Source organism: Piliocolobus tephrosceles, chromosome 19, assembly GCF_002776525.5.
Source record: "Piliocolobus tephrosceles isolate RC106 chromosome 19, ASM277652v3, whole genome shotgun sequence".
Classification (NCBI taxonomy): domain Eukaryota; kingdom Metazoa; phylum Chordata; class Mammalia; order Primates; family Cercopithecidae; genus Piliocolobus; species Piliocolobus tephrosceles.
The window spans coordinates 46,312,971-46,332,358 of NC_045452.1; the positions used below are offsets into that span (position 1 = coordinate 46,312,971).

Sequence of the window (19,388 nt, forward strand, 5' to 3'; positions counted from 1 at the left end):
TAAAAGTGTTCCTTTTTCTCCAAAACGTTACCAGCATCTGTTGTTTCTGGACTTTTTAATAATTCCCATTCTGATTGGTGTGGGATGGTAGCTCATTGTGGTTTTGATTTGCATTTCTCTAATGATCAGTGATGTTGAGCTTTTTTTCATGTTTGTTGGTTACATGAATGTCTTCTTTTGAGAAAGTCTGTTCGTGTCTTTTGCCCACTTTTTAATGGGATTGTATTTTTCTTATACATTTAAGTTTCCTCTAGACTCTGGATATTAGACCTTTGTCAGATGCACAGATTGCAAAAAATTTTCTCCCATTCTGTAGGTTGTCTATTCATTCTGATAATAGTTTCTTTTGCTATGTAGAAGCTCTTTAGTTGAATTAGATACCATTTGTCAATTTTTGCTTTTGTTGCAGTTGCTTTTGGTGTTTTTGTCATGAAATCTGCCCATGCCTATGTCCTGAATGGTATTGACTAGATTTTCTTCCAGGATTTTTATAGTTTTGGAGTGTACATTTAAGTCTTTAATCCATCTTGACTTAATTTTTGTATATAGTGTAAGGAAGGAGTCCATTTTCAGTTTTCTGTATATGGCTAGCCAGTTCTCCCAGCAGCATTTATTAAACAGGGCATCTTTTCCCCGTTGCTTGTTTCTGTCAGGTTTGTTGGAGATCAGATGGTTGTAGGTGTGCAGTCTTAGTGCTAAGTTCTCTATTCTGTTCCATTGGTCTATGTGTCTGTTTTTGTATCAGTACCATGCTGTTTTGGTTACTGTGGCCTTACAGTTTGAAATCCGGTAGCATGATATCTCCAGCTGTCCAGTTTTTAGTTGTTTACAACCAAAGGTTAAATCCAGTTCTTGTTTCTCTTATCACAGCTGGAAGCTGAAATACCCACTATTTTAGTATTTGGGTAACCTTTTAAATGTCTTTTAGGCAAAATGTCGTGACTTTGAGAATATGCTGTGGTTTGAATCTTTGCTGTTTTATGGTTGTGAAGAACGAGAGCAAGAAAAAGATGATGTAGATGTTGCCCTACTACCTACCATTGTGGAAAAGGTGATTCTTCCTAAACTAACAGGTAAATCTCCTGTTCTCTGAATTGAGCATTCAGACACACTGGCTCTCCCAAATCTATTTTATGAGTTTTTAATTCAGAGCATATTTCCTTATAGAAATTACATGAGAAATAATAGTTACCACCTGGCCCAGAGATGACTTGAGGGCAGAGGGGTTCTTATCCTGGGACTTGAGGACCACTTTAGGGTGGGCCTGTAATTGAGTGCAGTAATTGCTTCATAGGTGAGGTTTAGAAATTCAAAGACTAACTGAAGCAAAATTATACATAGTTTGAGGGAGGATATGCATTTATGTGGGGAACAATTTCAGTACTTTCATAAGTTCCTCAAAAAAGATTAGGAATCATTGATATAGGAATTTATTTTGAATACTAGAAATGTTAGTTTGAAATTCTTGATGCCAAGACAACATTTCTACAGAAATCCTCTTTTTTCCTAATCTTCATTTTCCCCGAGTACCAGAAATAAGAATAATCTATCCTCTCTCCACATCCCTATCCCTCCAAATTCCCACAGTTAATAGCACAAAGAAGACTAAAGCTTATATTGTAGAGAAAGAGGAAAAATAAATTAGGATTGACATTAATAGAGGTCTGCTTGACAAAAAATTTAAGCTACAATTGGCTTCTGTGTCTCAATCCTCTTTTTTTCTTAATAGTGATAGCTGAAAATATGTGGGACCCTTTTTCTACAACACAGACTTCAAGAATGGTGGGAATTACACTAAAATTAATCAATGGATATCCTTCAGTAGTGAATGCAGAAAATAAAAATACACAGGTAATTTAGTATCTTTGGAAGACTTTTTTTTTTTTCCTCTTTCTATTGAATATGAGCAAGCATTGAGAGAATGAGTCGTTATCCTAAACCAATCAGAAATCTGGTTCTCCCACTTGGGCCATCAGGGCTGTTAAAGCCTGAAATACACAAAATTTGAGATGTTAGGTTTTTTTTCTTTTTTTAATACCTAGTCCCACAGAGAGATGCTAGTTTTCAGTTTAAAAAAATTAATAAAGAAGGAAGATGGCATCAGTTTAAATAGCCTTTCATTATTATGATTTCTCACCACCACACCTCAGTCCCAATCCAACTAGTCAAATGTCCTTTTAAGGACTGTATTTTTTTGGGGGGAAATGAGAAACTAAAATGTTAACAATTGATAATTTAAGCTTGTCCAACCCATGGCCCATGGACATGTGGCCCAGGATGGCTTTGAATGCAGCCCAACACAAATTTGTAAACTGTCTTAAAACATTAAATTTATGCACAGAGCCTGCCCCCCTGCCCTTTTAAAATTTTTTTTTTTAGCTCATCAGCTATCATTAGTGTCAGTGTATTTTATGTGCGGCCTAAGATAGTTCTTCCAGTGTGGCCCAGGGAAGCCAAAAGATTGGGCACCCAAACCAATTAAACAGCATATGAAACAACTAGATACTGTTTTATAACTAGTTTCCACACTTAAAGGTAATGCTCTTTAGGGGCCTTTCATAGGAGCTATTTAAATGTAGAGAAGGTGGGTGTTATTTGTCATTGTTGAATTTTCACTTTGAGAACTTGATTATGTGTCTGGTCTTAAATCTTTATGTAGACTAAGGGATTGAAAGATTTCTAAAGTTTTATTACATGGCAGTTGTTGAGGAATGAACTAATAGATTATTAAGTATTAATTACTTTAGGGTCTTCAATGAGGAAAATTAAAAATTTGGAAAACTAGTTCACTCAGTTCAGTATTCAGTTACATGATTTGGAATATGTCTTTTTTTTTGTCATAGTGCTTTTTAAAATGTGTGATCTACTTTTAACTCTTTAGGTATATCTAAAGGCACTTTTATTGAGAATGAGAAGAACTTTAGATGACGATGTCTTTATGCCCTTATATCCCAAAAAGTAAGTAACTCTGAAGTATATTAAAGATAATATTCTCCATTGTCTTTCAGAGAAGGATTATAAAATTCTGAAAAACAAGCTTGAAATAGAAACTTCACCCTCGTAGTGTATTACAGAGAGACTAGATTAGTGGAGAGATTGTTCCCTTAAGCAGAATAAAACAATTAATACTCTTATGTTCTCCCTGAGTGTCTCAGAGTAAATTTCCATTGCCTTTTTAACATACTATCTTCCAGAATGCAATTATTTGAAAAATTAAAGAATTAGTTTACCTGTTTTGTAGAAAAATCTTTTGTCTAGGAATCATATGGCACCTGCATATAAAATATCTGATCATGGTATGTTTCTCTGTTTTTACTTAGTGTCTTAGAAAATAAAAATTCTGGGCCTTACTTGTTTTTTCAACGACAGTTTTGGTCTTCAGTTAAGGTACGTATTCACAGACTATCTAAAATACTCAGATTTCGTTTGACTTCATATATTATATTTTGCAGAGTGTTTTGTTTTTTATTAACTCCATAGGCTTAGATCTATTTGTATGTATACCCAAAATCTCCATTTTATAAAGTAATTTTATTCCAAAAGTTCATTCAAGTTTGATATTTTCACAGGAGAAAGTGATTTCTGAGTTCCAAAGTAAGGTCCATGGTACTCAACAAAATGCCTGACTAAGCTGCAATTAATTTTTTAGCAAGTAGATTACAGTAGTCCTCCCCATATCCATGGGGATAAGATGCCCAGTGGCTACCTGAAACCACAGATGGTACCAAACCCTATATATACTGTTGTTTCCTCTACATACATACCTATGATAAAGTTTAATTTATAAATTAGGCACAGTAAGAAATTAGCAATAACTAATAATAGAGCAATTATTAATAATACACTGTGGTAAAGGATATACGAATGTAGTTTCTCTTTCTCTCAAAATACGTTATCGTACTGTGCCACAGCTGACTGAAACCACAGATAAGGAGGACTGCTGGAGCAGATACTCTTCTGAGGTTTGGAGATATAGCAGTAAGCAAGCTAGAAGTGGAATCTTTGTGGAGTTCATAGTCCAACACAGTTGACAGCAAATAGGTAATCGCAGGTGTGATGAGTTATGAAAGGGGACATTCAAGGTAATGTGGAACATACGAAAAGGGCACAGAGACCTTGACTAGCCAGTCCCAGAAGATTTCCTTCCACCCTGAGGAAGTGATATTTAGATCTTTAGACCTGGAGCATAAATAGGAGTTAGCCCTGAGGTGAAAGAGAGCAGGCTACACTGGAGGTGCTGAAGAAAGCATAGGACAGCTGGAGTGAGCAAGGAGGTCCATAGTCCAGATGATAGAGGATCTTGTAGGTCATTTGAAATACTTTGGTCCTTATCCCAGAAGTTGTAGGAAGTCACAGAAAGATTTTTTCCTTTAAAAAAAAAAAAATTGATACGATTTACGTACAGTAAAATTCACTCTCTTTAGTATATAGTTGTGTGAATTCTGATGAGCAGGTGCAGCCATGCTATCTGCTGCTGTATAGTCAAGGTCACAGCAAGCCCTGGCCACCTCCCAGTCTTTGTCCTAGGAAGTGAAGGGAATTACATGATAGGCAGAGTCTTTGGAGTCTGGCTGCTTTCACTGAATACATTTGAGGTTCAGCCTTGCTGTGTAGGTGCACCAGAGTTGGGTTTTGGTTTTTATTTAGTCCCTAATTAAGGGACATTTGGATTGTTTATCTTGGGACTCAGAAAACAATACCATAAAATGAAGGCCTCAGCCTCAGAAGAACTTTTTCTTTGACCTTCTCCTGCCCTCCTGTCTTTCAGTCCTGTTCTCCCTTGAGGGTTGACATAGAAACTAGAATCCCTGTTGCCCCAGGTGGATCATAGACACCAGAACCCCTTTTCTGCAAAGCCAGCCATAAAACCTAAATATATTACTCTTAATTTTGGCTCTGCCTGTGTAAAAACTGGCCATAAAACATCTGACCTACCTTGTTTGATTATAGGTCATAAAACCCCCATTCCAGAGAAGGTCCTGCCCCATACCTAGAAAGAAAGAATGCTGCTGGGAGAGGCCAAGAAGAATCTGGATGGACAGGCTTTGTTGTGTGTCTTCTCTTGGTCTATGAGCAGTAGATCATACCTTTTTGTCCAGGCGTGTTTCTGCATGCCTGTACATACTTTGTTAAACCTGAACATAGAAGTAGACAGTTTCTCCTCCATCTTTGGGTCTTTACTCTGAAGGCTCTCATGTAACATAAAACTGTGATCAAATAAATTTATATGCCTTTTCTCCTGTTAATTTGCCTCTTGTCAGTAATTTTCAGCAAAACTTCATAGGCCTAAGGGGAAGCTTTCCCTTGGCCCCAACATTTCCAATTTGGTTATGAACAAGGCTTCTATAAGGGTGTTCTGAATATGTAAGTTTCATTTCAGTTGGGTGAAACAGCTGGACAAAGCTGTCTTCTGAAGTGGCTGTATCATTTTGCGTTCTTACCAGTAACCTGTTACTGTCCTGGTTATTCTTTACTCCCACCATACTTGCTGTTAGTGTTTTGCTTTTAAAGTTATTCTGTGGGGTGCAATATGGTATCTCATTGTGGTTTTCATTTGCATTTCCCTAATGATAGTCATGTGCTTATTTGCAATTCGTTTATGTATTTTGGTGAAATGTCTTCAGATCTTTTGCTTAGGTTTTAAATTGGGCTTTCTTCTTACTAAGCATTGAGTTCTATATTCTGGAGAGAAGTCCTTTATCATATAAATGATTTGCAGATTTTTTTTTTCAGTTTGTGGCTTATCTTTCTATTCTAATAGTCTTCCATATGCAGAAGTTCTTAATTTTGATGAAGTCTAGTTCTTCTTTTTTTCCTGTTACGGATTGTGCTTTAGATGTCGTATCTAAGAAATCTTTGCCTAACTTGAAGCCACAAAGGTCTTCTATCCTTTCTTCTAGAAGTTTCATAGTTCTAAGTTTTACGTTTAGGTCTGTGACTCTTTTCAAGTTAATTTTTATTATAGGGTGTGAGGCCTGGATTAAGGTTTATTTGTTCCAGGACTATTTGTTGAAAAGGCTGTCCTTTGTCCTGTGAACACCGAAAATTTGAGACAGGTCTCAGTTAATTTAGAAAGTTTATTTTGCCATGATTGAGGACGCACCCGTGACACAGCCTTAGGAAGTTCTGATGACATGTACCCAAGGTGGTCGGGGCATAGCTTGGTTTTATACATTTTAGGGAGACATGAGACATCAATCAATACATTAGTTCCATCCAGAAAGGTGGAGACAGCTCAAAGCAAGCCCCCCCCCCACATTGGGGACTTCCAGGTCACATGTAGGTAAGAGAGAGATGGTTCCTTTCTTTGGAGTTTCTGATAAGTTTCTCCAGAAGAGGCAATCAGAATATGCATCGGTCTCCATGAGCTGACAGATGACTTTGAATAGAATGGGAGGCAGATTTGCCCTGAGCGGGATTCCCAGCTTGAAGAGGCCCAACATATTTCCCTTTCACAGTCCATTGAATTGCTTTTGTACCTTTGTTGAAAACCAGTTAACTATATATGTGTGTCGTGGAAGGGTTTAAGGTAAGTAAACAAATTGCCTTTTTTTTTTTTTAATTTTTTTTTTTATTTAAAGAGATGAGGTCTTGCTGTGTTGCCCAGGCTGGTCTTAATCTCCTGAGCTCAAGTGGTCCTCCTTCCTTGGCTTCCCAAAGTACTGGGATTACAGGTATAAGCCACTGTGCCCAGCCATAAATTGCTATTTTTAAGATTACTCTGTCTGCTATGTGGAGATAATAGATTGAAGTAGGTATGGATCGTAATAATGAAAATGGGAATTGGTATTTATTGTGTATTTTAGGGGAACTAGTATTTATTGTGTGTTTACTATGTACCAAGCGCTGTGCCGTACCTTTGACATAGATTATCTTGAATCCTCAGAATGACTCAATGAGGTACACACTGTTTTTTCAGTTTACTGATGGGGCAGTGAGGCACACAATAACCTGCCCAGGGTCATTCCATTGGTAATTAGAGATGGGATTCAAACTCAGGCCAGTCTGACTCTTGAGCAGCTCTTTTCAACTGGGCTTCTGTGGGAGACTTAATACCTAATGCCCTAAAGCCTCCATTGTCTATAATGAATTCTCCTCTTTCCCGTGCATCTGTAACAGTACTAACTATGTATCATTCTTGGGAGAACTGAGTAAAGAGCCACACAAATCATTTTCTGTAGATTTGGAACTCTTGCAGAGCCCTGCTTAAGAAAGGCTACTCCATGCTCTTGCTCATAAGTACTGGAGTAACTGCAGGGTTCCGAGGAGATTAAGGTGGGTTGGATTTGGGGGATGGCAGCAGGAACTGAGGGAAATGGAGAGACTGGATGGTAGTGGAGACACACAACTTGAGAGAGAGGTCAGGAATGACCTCCAGACCCCTGGCACGAGCAGCTGGTTGAATAGTGTTACCATTTACTAAGTTGAGAAACAACTGGGAAACTATAAGTTTTTATGTTATATTTATGGGATGGGATTTTATGTTTATATATTTTATGTTATTATTTATGGGATGGGATGGGGCTTCCATTTTATTATGATAGCTTTCACTTTCTATGTATTGATTGAGCTTGGGTAGCTTGAGATGCACAGTGATATAACTTGGTTGTAGTTCATGATATGTGGTAGCTATGCAGGATTGTAGACTCTCCCATCCTTTGCGGGCGGCGGTGGGGGGGTGGGGGGGTGAGGGTGTGCATAGAACCAGCTGGAGTGTAATTTTGAATGGAGGACACTTACCTAAGAATTAGCACTCCCTGACTGTCTGCAAAGATGGAAAATGTTCTATATCTATGCTGACCAGTGCTGTAGCCACTAGCTACATGTGGCTGTTTCAATTTTGACTAATTAAAATTGAATATTCAAATGTAACCATTCTAGGAAATATCTGTACCATTGAAAGTATTAATATTTCTTAGTACTTTGCAAGACAGGGTCTGCTGTATTTCATGTGGTGTTTTACTATGTAACTTATTTACTTTGTACTTAATCTAATTGTGTCACATTGCCTATTTTGTCTTCTTTCCAGCTATTAGGCAATTTTCTTCAGTGGTATGGCATTTTCTCAAATAAAACTCTACAAGAGTTATCAATAGATGGTTTATTAAATCGATATATTCTCATGGCTTTTCAGAATTCAGAATATGGAGATGACAGCATCAAAAAAGCCCAAAATGTGAGTTAAATGACATAGTGTAGTTTTTAAAGCATATGAGTTAAAATGAATTAACTTTTTGTTTGTTTGAAGAGGGATTTGAGAATTTTATGAAACCCCTTTGATTACTGGACTTGCATGTAAGGTTGACAGTTTGCCTACCCAGGTAGTTCCAAACCCCTACAACTTTTTTTACATAAAAATGCATACTATTATATATATATCTATCCATCTATATCCATATTTTGTAGATATTAGTAAAAGTTTTAATATTTTGTAGGTATAAATAAAAGCTTTAATTTCTGGATAATAATAACCTTACTATCTTAACCTCAGTCTGGGCCAACTCAGCTCCCGTTGTCAGCATGCACGGATGCCTATTCATGAATTATTGCGGGGGATGGGGGCACTGTGATTTCATTTTTATACCACTCATATTTTTATATCAAAAACTGCTGAAAAAGGAAACTCAGTTTATTTAGGCCATCCTAGAAGACTGGAAAATGAAGCAGTTGGTTGTCAGTTTTACATTACTAATTTACTCAAATATTGGACAGATTTTCTTTTGCTTTGAGTGCCTAACCCATTGGTTGGGGTAAAAATTCAGGTATATTGGTTTAGTTAACATAGGAAGTCAGATTTAAAAGAATATTTCTTCAGAGTAATTGCTGTAGCTCAGAAGCATGTCTTCTGGTGAAATACATTTATACCTGTTATCTAGACTTTGCTTTTAATACTTAAATTTATTCTGTCTTAACTATTTTATTTTACATCTTTCTTCTCCACAGGTAATCAATTGTTTCCCCAAACAATGGTTCATGAATCTGAAAGGAGAAAGGACTATTTCTCAGTTAGAAAACTTTTGCCGATACCTTGTACACTTAGCAGATACAATTTATAGAAACAGTATTGGGTGCTCTGATGTGGAAAAAAGAAATGCAAGGTAATTTTGTAATTAATGAAATGGTAATCTAGAGTTGTTTTAGTTGCCAGATTTAGTATTAAAATGTTTTAAGTAGAAATATTTATATTTTAGTTTAAATTGTATGTTCACTTAGTATTATAAACCTGCCAAAAATGCACATTATTTTTCGTTTTTGCAGTTTTTACTTTATCTTTTTTTCAGTATGTTATTTATGAAGATACTAAGGAAAGACTTCTGGTAAGGACCAGCCGCTCAGGGGAGCGAATCAATGGTGGTTTTCTCTGTCCCCCTCTTTGAAGAATTAGAGAGGTCTCAGACTCTCTTGTGTGGAGTTTCATTATACAGATGTAAATTCAAGGTTATCTCCCAATTTGGGGAAATTTTTTGTTTTAATCCATATTATGAACTAGAGGTTATCACTAATGGCTTTTTGGGAGCAGCTTATTTCTAATTTGTATCAAGGGTTGTAAGAAAAGAGTGAATGAACCATTAGCCTTTCTGTGGACATTAATTATGGATATTCAGATAATTCTGGGATAAATCTCTAGCATAAAAAGTAAAAGCACTAGGGCAGTTTGAAGGAATTGTCTTTTTAAATTTTTAATTTCATATATCTTTGTAATGTCAAAGTTTCATTTTTGTTTAGATCACACCATTAGTCATACCACTATAACAAAACCTTCTTCCGTTCCCTCATTCCCCTTTCTTGAAAACAGACCTTATTTTCCTGCAAGAAAATCGGATATTTTTTCCACAATAAAATTAAAGTAGCTATTAAAGATTTTAGGCCGGGTGCAGTGGCTCATGCCTATAATCCCAGCACTTTGGGAGGCTGAGGCAGGCAGATCATGAGGTCAGGAGATCGAGACCATCCTGGCCAATATGGTGAATCCTCGTTTCTACTAAAAATACAAAAATTAGGTGGGTGTGGTGGTGCATGTCTGTAGTCCCCCCTACTCGGGAGCCTGAGGCAGGCAGAGGTTGTAGCGAGCTGAGATTGTGCCACTGCACTCCAGCCTGGCGATAGAGCAAGACTGCATCTCAAAAAACAACAAAAAAGATTTTAATGGTAAAATTCTTTGGCAGGTTTTGGTTGATTTGATTTTGTTCTTAGTGCGTGCCATTTTGTTATTTGTTGGCACTAACATTTTTTCTCAGTGTGTTGTTTTCTACTAGATAAGTTTTATCACCTTTTAAAGTTTGATTTACATACATTTAACAGTGTTTCTGTTTGGGAGTTAACAAATAGTGTTTACTTTTACTGAAAGTTTAAAGTTTTTAGCTGAAAAGAACTTTAACAGCTATGTAAGCACCTGCTTTGTGCAATGCATATAAAGCAGGTTTCACGTGGGTTGCCACGTTTTGCAAATTCTAATTCTTCCCTAATAGGTGCTTACTACAATTCTGTAGAAGAGATGAGACAATTACTAATGTCATATTATGTCTTGTTTCTTATGAGTGGTTTCAGCTAACTGTTAAAACAGTCATTCTTAAAGTGTGGTCCCTAGACCAGCAGTATCAGCATGATACTGGGAGTTTGACAGACTTGCAAGTTATCAGGCCCCACTCTGGGCCTACTGAATATAACTCTTGGGGTGGGGCCAGGGATGATCTGCATTTCAGCAGTTCTCTAGGTAATTCTAATGTGTGCTAAAATTTGAGGATTACTTCCTAATAAGAAAGCAGAATACCTTCTAGCTGGGGTGATAAGGAAAGTCAGATTATACTTTATTTAGTGAATTTCGGTGGAGTAGAAATTATGCTGGATCTTGATGGATTGGTGATGAAAAGACACAAATACCCTTTGTGTTCCAGGTATATGCTGAAAGAGCCAGGACTCTGGTTTGAGAAGGAATGGGAGACAGGCCTCTGAAGTAGTTTGAAAACAGATTGCTTTCTTTTCTTTTGCGATATTAATGAAACTCATTGATCTCAATGAATTTTTTTTTTTTTTTTTAAATGGGTCCCCTGTCTCTGGGCTAGTCATTTAAACATATGTAAGTTTTGTTTTATATGGATAAATGTAAACTTTTTTTTATTTTTATTTTTATTTTTATTTTAGTAGAGACGGGGGTTTCACCATGTTGGCCAGACTGGTCTTGAACTCCTGACCTCAGGTGATCCACACGCCTCAGCCTCCCAAAGCGCTGGGATTACAAGCATGAGCCACCGTGCCCAGGCTTTTTTTTTTTTTTTTTTTTTCCTGCATGCTGTAGCTTGTATATCTGTTTCCCTTCTTTGAAAATGTGTGCTTGGAAAAATTGATTGCAGAAGCTCTAAAATAGCCATGAAATCAGTAGCAAATTTTCTCTTAGATGTACTAATTAATGAGATGCTGCTATATTTTTTTCTTTTAGGGAAAACATAAAACAGATAGTAAAACTCCTTGCAAGTGTTCGAGCTTTGGATCATGCTATGTCTGTTGCAAGTGACCACAATGTGAAAGAAGTTAAGTCTTTGATTGAAGGAAAATAGATCTGTGAGACTGAAAAACCTATTTGCTTGATTACCATTCCCAATGTGTAAATTTTGTATATATGTAAAGTTTCTTAAACTGTAAAATAACGATTCTTGTTTTAATACAAAAAACATTATATTCAATACTGTGTCCTTAAATGATATTTCTTCAGAATGAAAGGAATTCAGATTATTTCTAGGAGTCTATGAATGTTTACTGCCTGTCATACTTTGTTTACAGAAGTATTTTGTATGGTCATTTAAATTAACCCTCTCAGTTAATTGTCCCCTGTAAACGATGTGTGCAGTGTAAATTGTGTAATTATGCATATATATATTTATACCACCATGGATTTACTTTCACACTGGAAATTTGTGGTGTTTTTCTACAGAGGAAGCCTTTTAACAGCAGAAAATTATCCGGTAGCAAATTGTCTTAGGGAAATTACTACACTGTTGTAACAAAAGGGCTGGCAAGTGACTAAATGTTCATTACCTTTTGGTTAGCGTTGCTATCACTGTAGCTGTGCTGCCTTAACATTGAGAGTTGAGTTGTGGACTTAGTCGTTGAGTGAATGTTGAACTTTCTTCCTTGAATCAGCGTTAGAGTCAAATGTGGGTTTAATGTGAATGCTAAATGATATATGCAACATACTTTCAAATGGAACATAGAAATTTCACTTTTGAGAATAATAAACCCACAACCTAATTGCATGGTTTTGGGCTGACCGTCCTGTCTCATTCATGATTTTACTCCCTGCCCAGCTTGCACATACATGCATTTGAATTTTAGTAGTCTGTCATATTTAAAATCCCACATATGTGAGTTAAATATGCAATAAAGAATACGCCTTGCTGATTAGCCACACCCAGGCAATTTAATATCCATGGTCTTCTATAATGTTTATATCACATTGTAAATATTCAAAGAACTTGTTTTAAAGTTTATGCTTTCTGATTCTGTGATTTTCAAAAGAGGAATTTTTTGGAAATTAAGGACTATCGTTTGATAATTATATATGTAATTAAGCTTTAGCCAAGCATTAAATTAATTTTTAAATATATCCTTTGTTGTATTTGCCTGATGACTAAGTTTGCAGCATTTCAAAGGACTAATAAAGTGGGACTATGAGCAGGCCCATGTGTACCCTTGATCAGAACATAATATGCAGAACGGTGTCATGCACTCTATTTCCGTTAATTTTATCTTATCCCTACATCTTTGTATTAGTTCATTCTCAGGCTGCTATAGGGACATACCCAAGACTAGATAATTTATAAAGTGGTTTAATTGACTCACAGTTCTGCATGGGTGGGAAGGCATCAGGATACTTAAAATCATGACGAAAGGCACATCTTCACGGGGTGGCAACAGAGAGAATGAGTGTCGAGGGAAGGGGTAAGCCCCTTATAAAACCATGAGATTTCATGAGAACTCACTAGCAGGAGAACAGCATGGCAGAAACCACCTGCCATGATTCAGTTATCTCCACCTGGTCCTGCCCTTGACATGTGGGGATTATTACAATTCAAGGTGCGACTGGGTTGGGAAACAGCCAAACCAAAACAGTATTCATTCTGGATGAATTTTCTGTTACACCTTACTGGCCTACTAAGTAGAATTAAAGTCAGAACACCTATTCCTCATTTTAAGTAGAATAAAACATATAAACGTGTATGTATCACATGCAGATCATTTAGGCCTTAAACTGCATATTATTTCCAAACCCATTAGACTAATTACTCTGCTTTTAAGAACTCTTAAACTGAGGCTTTTTATCCTATGAAATCTGTCAGGCTATAGGTTTCAGGAATGGGTTTGAATATCACACTAGGAATTTGATGTAGGGTACATAAAACCAATGGTTTTTCTATCTCAAGCAGAACATTTTTATTCCTGATATAGCTTAAGGACATTATTTCTTAGGAAAGGAATTCTCAAAAGATAAATCCAGAACCATTTTAATAAAGCTGGTTTTGCTTTTTAGTTTTTTCTTTTGGAGCAATCCTTTGAATTAACTCCAAAATAGGTGACAAATGTTTTTGAGAAGAACTATTGAAACAACATAGTCAAGAGTGACTAGTACTACTGTAGCCAATGATGTCGATGTCTCACCATGTCCCTGTTCTTGCCACTGGTGTCCTCTTGCAAGTAGTTGCTTCTCGGCCTGAGGGCTTTTCTTTGGCCTGTGCAACAGGCTGGAGTGTCCTGGAGATACTTCTTGGAACAGATCTCAGCCAAGGGAGGAAAGGAATTGGAGGTAAATGCCCCAGTGAGTCAGTTGGAGTCCTCTTGGGAGCAGACACTGAGATGGCATTAAATGTACAAGAAGTTTACTGGGGGGGAATGTGTATAAGAGAAAACAGAGAGGAGGCTGGGAAAGCTGTCAGTGAGGCAGGCAGGTTTCACCTGTGTGAAGGAAGGAGGGAGGGATGAAAGTCTCAGACATTGGTGCAGTTCTAAAGTTTCAGCAGGGCCAACTGGCAGCCCTGACAAGTACAACCAGGGTCTCCTTGGTAATACGAGATCTGAGAGAATTTCATGATCACCAAACCCAATTTGCTGATCTCTCAGGAAAGCAGATATGGTCCACATTGCCTACAGGAGGTCTTCGGCTGAGTAGAGCCATCGTTGCCTGCAGTGTAACATTACCAGCATCCAGAATTGGCCAAAAATGGAAAATGCTAATAATCGTCCTCGAAATCATGAAACCCTTACAAAAATGGTCAGATGTTACAGAGCTGCAATATAAAATAGGAAACTGTAAGTTGCTACATTGTAGTGGTGGTTTATGGTTATAAGAGCTCTTCTTATCTCTTAACATGGTAATACCCGTGTAATAAAGGGAGTCTTGCCATTCACTGATTATGACAAAACATTTGATCTGTTGTTTCAAGTAAATGAAAATGAGAAAAACACTGGCACTGCATGTAGGAAGAAAAATTAAATATATCTGAATGTTTGGGAGGTCTTGTACTTTCATAAATGTTTTGAAGACTGCCCTCCAGAACTGAAACTGTCCATGGATATGGGGTTCACAGCTGCTAAGAGCTGCTTCAGACTGCCCAAACACAGGCTGAATATTGTTATATGGAATTGGTATCGAAGTGCAATGTAGACTGGCCCCTGGCCTGCTTCTGGACTCTAGCCCCCAGTAATTTGTACTGGGTTCCTGTCAGTCCTAACTCCAGAGGATTAAAGGATACAATCATTCAGTACAATGAGAATCCCTAGCACATGACTTCTTAGGATCTTGTTAAATATCTTTAGGAAAATATATGAGAAAAGTTTTGACAAAACACTGCAGAAACCATTCTAAGCTACTTTGCTAAAACATTTTGATCATGAAAGCTTACCTTTTACGCGTAACCTTAGTGAAATTGCTGTTGCTTTGGGACCCAGCGTCAACTTGAACAACTTGAACACAGCTCTAATCTTGAAGGTTGAGCCCTGTTTTTGGCTCCGGCACTTTGATTTCCACGAGAATCCTTGTGTGTCATTAAAATAAACCCCCTTCACTTGATCTCTCTTCAGTTGGTCTCTTGTTCCAAATGAAAACACTTCATTTTTATCTTTCACAAATTTCCTGTTTGTTCTAGTGGCAATTTCCTGTCTATGGTACCTGCAAGTTATTTTTCAGTTTTTTTTTCCCCCACAGTGGTTCTGCTCTCGAGCTTATTAGTTTTTTATTCATAGGATTTCCATTTTTCTAATTTAAAATGTCATCCTTCACTGGTTACATTGAATTTCTTTAAAGAAAAAGCTAATGCTATTTGTAACCTACTGTTGCGTTGTCTTTCAAGATCACTGTTTTCTCTTGAACAATGAGCGATTTCTTTCTCAGTCATCGGTGGGGAGCATAGCCAGGTACAACTAGGGTCTGCAGATCCTGCTATACTATACTATATTAGGACCAGGATCTGCAGAGCACTATACTAATTGCTCTGCAGATCCTGATCCTGACATAAAAGTTAGCCTGTGTAACCTGAGAAGAAGCTGTTAAAGGTTACTGAATCAGATTGTGACTATTTCTCTGATTTTCCATGTTGTCTAGCATTTTTGACAAAAAAAAAAGCCAGACAAAAGAGAAAAGCAGGCACTACTACTAATTCACTTAGTAATCACCTGTCAAAATTTATAGCCATGCACTTGATATAGTTTTTTAATGTGATTGTTTGGGATTATCATTAATCATCTGTAAATACATAAATTCTTGTATAGTCTACCTGGGACATACTATTAGGTTGGGCCATACATTGCCACTATGTGAGGTTTTTTTTTTTTAACCTATGGAAATAACAATTCCATGTTTCCACATAATTAATTGCATATTTCAACGAGAGTTACCCATAGGAGAAATAACTTGCTCACAAATCAACATTGAAAATTTAGGGTGTTTGTCTTTAATTTGTTCTGTTGGGGATGTGATATCTGAAACACCTACCTGGGGCTGTCTCTCTCCCAATGGAAAGTCACATCAGCCTTGTGTTAATTTCTTGTAGCTGGTGTTACAAATTACCACAAACTGGGTGGTTTAAAACAACAAAAATGTATTTTCTCGCAGTTCTGGAGGCCAGAATCAACAGGGCCATGCTCCTTCCAAAGGCTCTAGGCTCAAATCCTTCCTTGCCTCTTCCACCTTCTGACGGCTGCTGACATTGCTTGGCTATTGCCACATCGCTCCAATCTCTGCTGCTGTCTTCATATTACTTTCTCTTTCTCTCTCTCTCTCTCTCGTGTGTGCGTGTTTAATTTTCCTCTGCTTCCCTGTTATAAGGACACTTGTGATTGCATCTAGGGCCCTAGGGCCCACCTGGATAATCCAAAATAATCTCAAGACCCTTAATCAAATCTGCAAATTAACCTAAATTAACATTCACAGACAAGGACATCTTTTTGAAGAAGCACTTTTTTAGCCTCCCACAGGCTCTTCATGGCTCAGTTTCAAGGGTAGAGTTGGTGTCAGCCTGTCTCTGTAGGCCCTTAGGATCTCACTAAGAAGTCTGTGTATGCTACTTAACCTGTATTTGAAGTCACCGTACCCGAAAGACATTTCAAGGTCAGTGAAAATTTTTCCAGCTATTGTCAAATGCTGTAGCAAAAGTAGAAGTATAAATAGGAAAGATGGACAAGAAAAAGAAGATAGAACCAGTCAAGCCACTAGTCAAATTGCCTTTATGTTTTTCAAACTCTGGGCATGTTTTTTCATGACTAAAATGAGATGTGGAAAAGCTGTGGCCATCTAACAATCTAGGAATAAGAGTCTTGCTACCCTCCAGTTTAATTTGAAGAAAGAAGCAGGAATTCCAACCCAGAACCCAGAAATTTTGATCTAAATCTCCTTAGTTCCAAATAAAAAGGAACCAGGAATATGCAGAACTCCTGTTCCTAAAAGAGCTTAATACCGATGCTTCACACTATAAGAAAGGATGCGTTTCTAGTGTAGCCTTACAGACACACAGGCATGGTGGAAAGGATTTTGGGCTTTGGAGTAAGCAAGTTTGGTTTCAGTCCCCAACTCCTCTTGAAACTGAGTGATTTCAGTTGTCATAAAATGTATATCTCAAGCAACGCATTTCGTATCGACAGTATTTTTCTGAGACAGTACTGAGATAGAAACTCCCTCCAGTTCTTACAACGAAATCCAAGAATCTTTGTATTTCTCCTTCATGACTTGAAGTGGCTTCTTTTCTAATAAATTTAGTTCCGTGTCCTGAAACCAGGGTGGGTGCAGCTTCTCTAAAATGGATGAAAAAAATCAAGTCACATGACAGGGCCTGAAGAGGGAAATGATTTTTGCAACATAACCAAATTTAAATTCTGCTTTGGCTGTTAAAAACCAGAAGGAGAAGAGGTAAACAAAAAGCAAAGGCAAGTGGAGACAGTTTGAGTGCTGGGTTCTTCAGGTTTTCCTTCCTTTCTGCCCTGTTGGCTTTGACTTCATTCTCATACTTACTAGGTCTATTCAATGGAAGCAGAAATAAATCTATGGGACACGCTGATATTAGCCAGGAAGCACGATTTGTTGAAAAATGAGGATGAGATAAAAGGGTCAGGTGTCTTTAGTCACTAAATTCCACGGTTGGCAAAAGCTATTCATCCATCAGTGACAACTACAGCTGTAGTGGCCTCCCTACAGCCATGTTTTGCTGGACTCAGCCTTGAGATCCTGGTTTGTGACTTCCCACTCTCCATCGTATACACCTGAGCACTCTTCGATAGCACCCTGTGAGCTCCAGAACACACAAGAAAAGGCACCAAACAGAACTGTCCCAGAGCAGGCATTAGTTTTTCTTCTGCTACCTACCCCGACACTCAAGACTAGGAACTCGGTGCCATTTGCTGGGCTGTCGACACCATGGACAGCTCTTCAGGCGCCACCTAGTTGGCTAGGCGAGCCGACCGTACCGAGCCCTCCCTCCTCTCCCGTCAGGCCCGTGGGGGCGGCAGGGGGTGGTCCTGACGCCCAGCTTGGGGAGCAGCAATACGCAGCCCCCCAAGCTTTTCTCCTGAGTCCCTCCCCGGCGCTCACGCTCTGAAGAGCCCACGCAAAGGGACCAAGGAAGCCGATCTTCCCTATCCTTGCACCCCCGGCGGTGGGATCGCAGCTCGGCCTGGGGGCGGCCGCAGGAGGCGAAGGTCGCTGGAGACTGACGCTCTGGCCGCCCGCTGGTGCCCGGCCTGGACTGTTGGCGCAGAGTGGGCGTGGTCTCCCTCCTGACGCCCCGCCCCTTCCGTCGCGAGGGGCGGATCTTCCGACCGCTGCCGCGGCGCAATGCGGAAGAGATGGGCCTGCTGGAGCGGAAGTGACGCTTCTAGAGGCTGTGGCGGCGGCTGCGGGAGAAGGAGGAGGAGGAGCCGGAGGAAGGGGTGAGCAAGCCGGCGGGGGGCGGGGAGCGGCCGCGGCCAGACCCACGGGCAGCCGGGCGGGCGGACGCCTCCAAGACCAGCCTCTGCCTCCGCAGCCTCAGCGGGAGCGGTGAGGGGCGACCGCGAGCAGCCGGGGTGCGGGAGAGCGGGCGGGGTTGTGAGGAGACCACGGGTTGTGCAGGGTGCCGCGTCAGGCTGGGGGCTGGTGACAGCGGCTGTCAGCCTGCCCGCGAGAACGAACCGAATCCGCCTGGGCGCCGGGGCATCTCTTCTGGTGCATAAATGGAGGATTTGGGCTTCTCGGCTCTTCAGTCTCTCTGAGAAGGAGCCGTTTTCCCGGGCAGTCGACTTCCCGCGACCCCGAGGAGCCCCAGTCGGGTCGGTGCCCCGAGTCATGACTCTTCCCGGGTGGCCATTCGTATTTTTCGGCCCCGCCTGCCGTCCCCCGAGCCGGCGGTAGCCCGGGGCAGGGGAGGCGGTGGTAACCTGTGCCGTTTCCCTTGCCCTTCGTCGCCACCCCTGGGAGAGCCTGTCGCGTAGAATAATCCTTTTCCTCCTCCTGCCCCCTAAGGAGCTTTGAACCAGCCTTGTCACCCTTCCCTCCCACCTCCGCTCCTTTCCCCTCGAAGGAACTGCTTGAAGTTTCCAAATCGGTTCCCTTTCAACGTAGTGACAGATCTTGAAGCAGGAAGCTGATAAACAACTCCGAACGAAATACGCTCAAAATTTTTCCTTTCAGTAAGCATAAATTAAAGGGGAAACTCAACCAAACCGTTGATGGACTTACAGTGTTGAAACCTTGTCTTGCCTTGGTATGAGAATTGGTAGCTTTTCCTCTTGCTTTTTGGTAAAATTAAGTGACGATTTATCTTTTGGAATAAGCCATTTTCTCCCTGAGCTGTCTGTTGTTTTCCCCACCCCAACCCCCCATCAAAACCTGGCAGGGAGAGACTTTTGGATGCTTTGCAGTCCTTGCTGCA

General features: G+C 39.5%; 2 protein-coding genes and 1 long non-coding RNA gene across 12 annotated transcripts in view; 2 read left to right on the forward strand and 1 right to left on the reverse strand.

The window, feature by feature from the left end:
• Nucleotides 1-12,601, forward strand: part of PAXBP1 (PAX3 and PAX7 binding protein 1) — a 35,366-nt gene extending 22,765 nt beyond the window's left edge. Inside the window, exons 12-18 of one of the 3 annotated variants that reach the window (XM_023190565.2) lie at nt 929-1,073; nt 1,730-1,851; nt 2,882-2,958; nt 3,321-3,387; nt 8,030-8,176; nt 8,944-9,098; nt 11,438-12,601. In XM_023190565.2, the coding sequence (XP_023046333.1) occupies nt 929-1,073; nt 1,730-1,851; nt 2,882-2,958; nt 3,321-3,387; nt 8,030-8,176; nt 8,944-9,098; nt 11,438-11,555 (831 nt within the window). In that variant the 3' untranslated portion in view covers nt 11,556-12,601. Of the gene's footprint in view, nt 1-928; nt 1,074-1,729; nt 1,852-2,881; nt 2,959-3,320; nt 3,388-4,950; nt 5,247-8,029; nt 8,177-8,943; nt 9,099-11,437 lie in introns of those variants that run through there. The other 2 variants (XM_023190571.2, XM_023190579.3) reach the window with 2 other exon arrangements.
• On the reverse strand, nt 12,596-19,295 carry LOC116418545. Its single transcript, XR_004228632.1, has 4 exons — nt 19,196-19,295; nt 17,175-17,277; nt 14,895-16,305; nt 12,596-14,279 (listed from the first exon to the last, which is right to left on the reverse strand). It is a non-coding gene; the product is annotated as an uncharacterized LOC116418545 (long non-coding RNA).
• Nucleotides 18,314-19,388, forward strand: part of SYNJ1 (synaptojanin 1) — a 108,189-nt gene continuing 107,114 nt past the window's right edge. For 6 of the 8 annotated variants that reach the window (XM_023190475.3, XM_026456045.2, XM_023190495.3 and 3 more), the window contains exon 1: nt 18,314-18,408. In XM_023190475.3, the coding sequence (XP_023046243.2) occupies nt 18,314-18,408 (95 nt within the window). Of the gene's footprint in view, nt 18,518-19,388 lie in introns of all 8 variants that reach the window. The other 2 variants (XM_023190499.2, XM_023190554.2) reach the window with 1 other exon arrangement.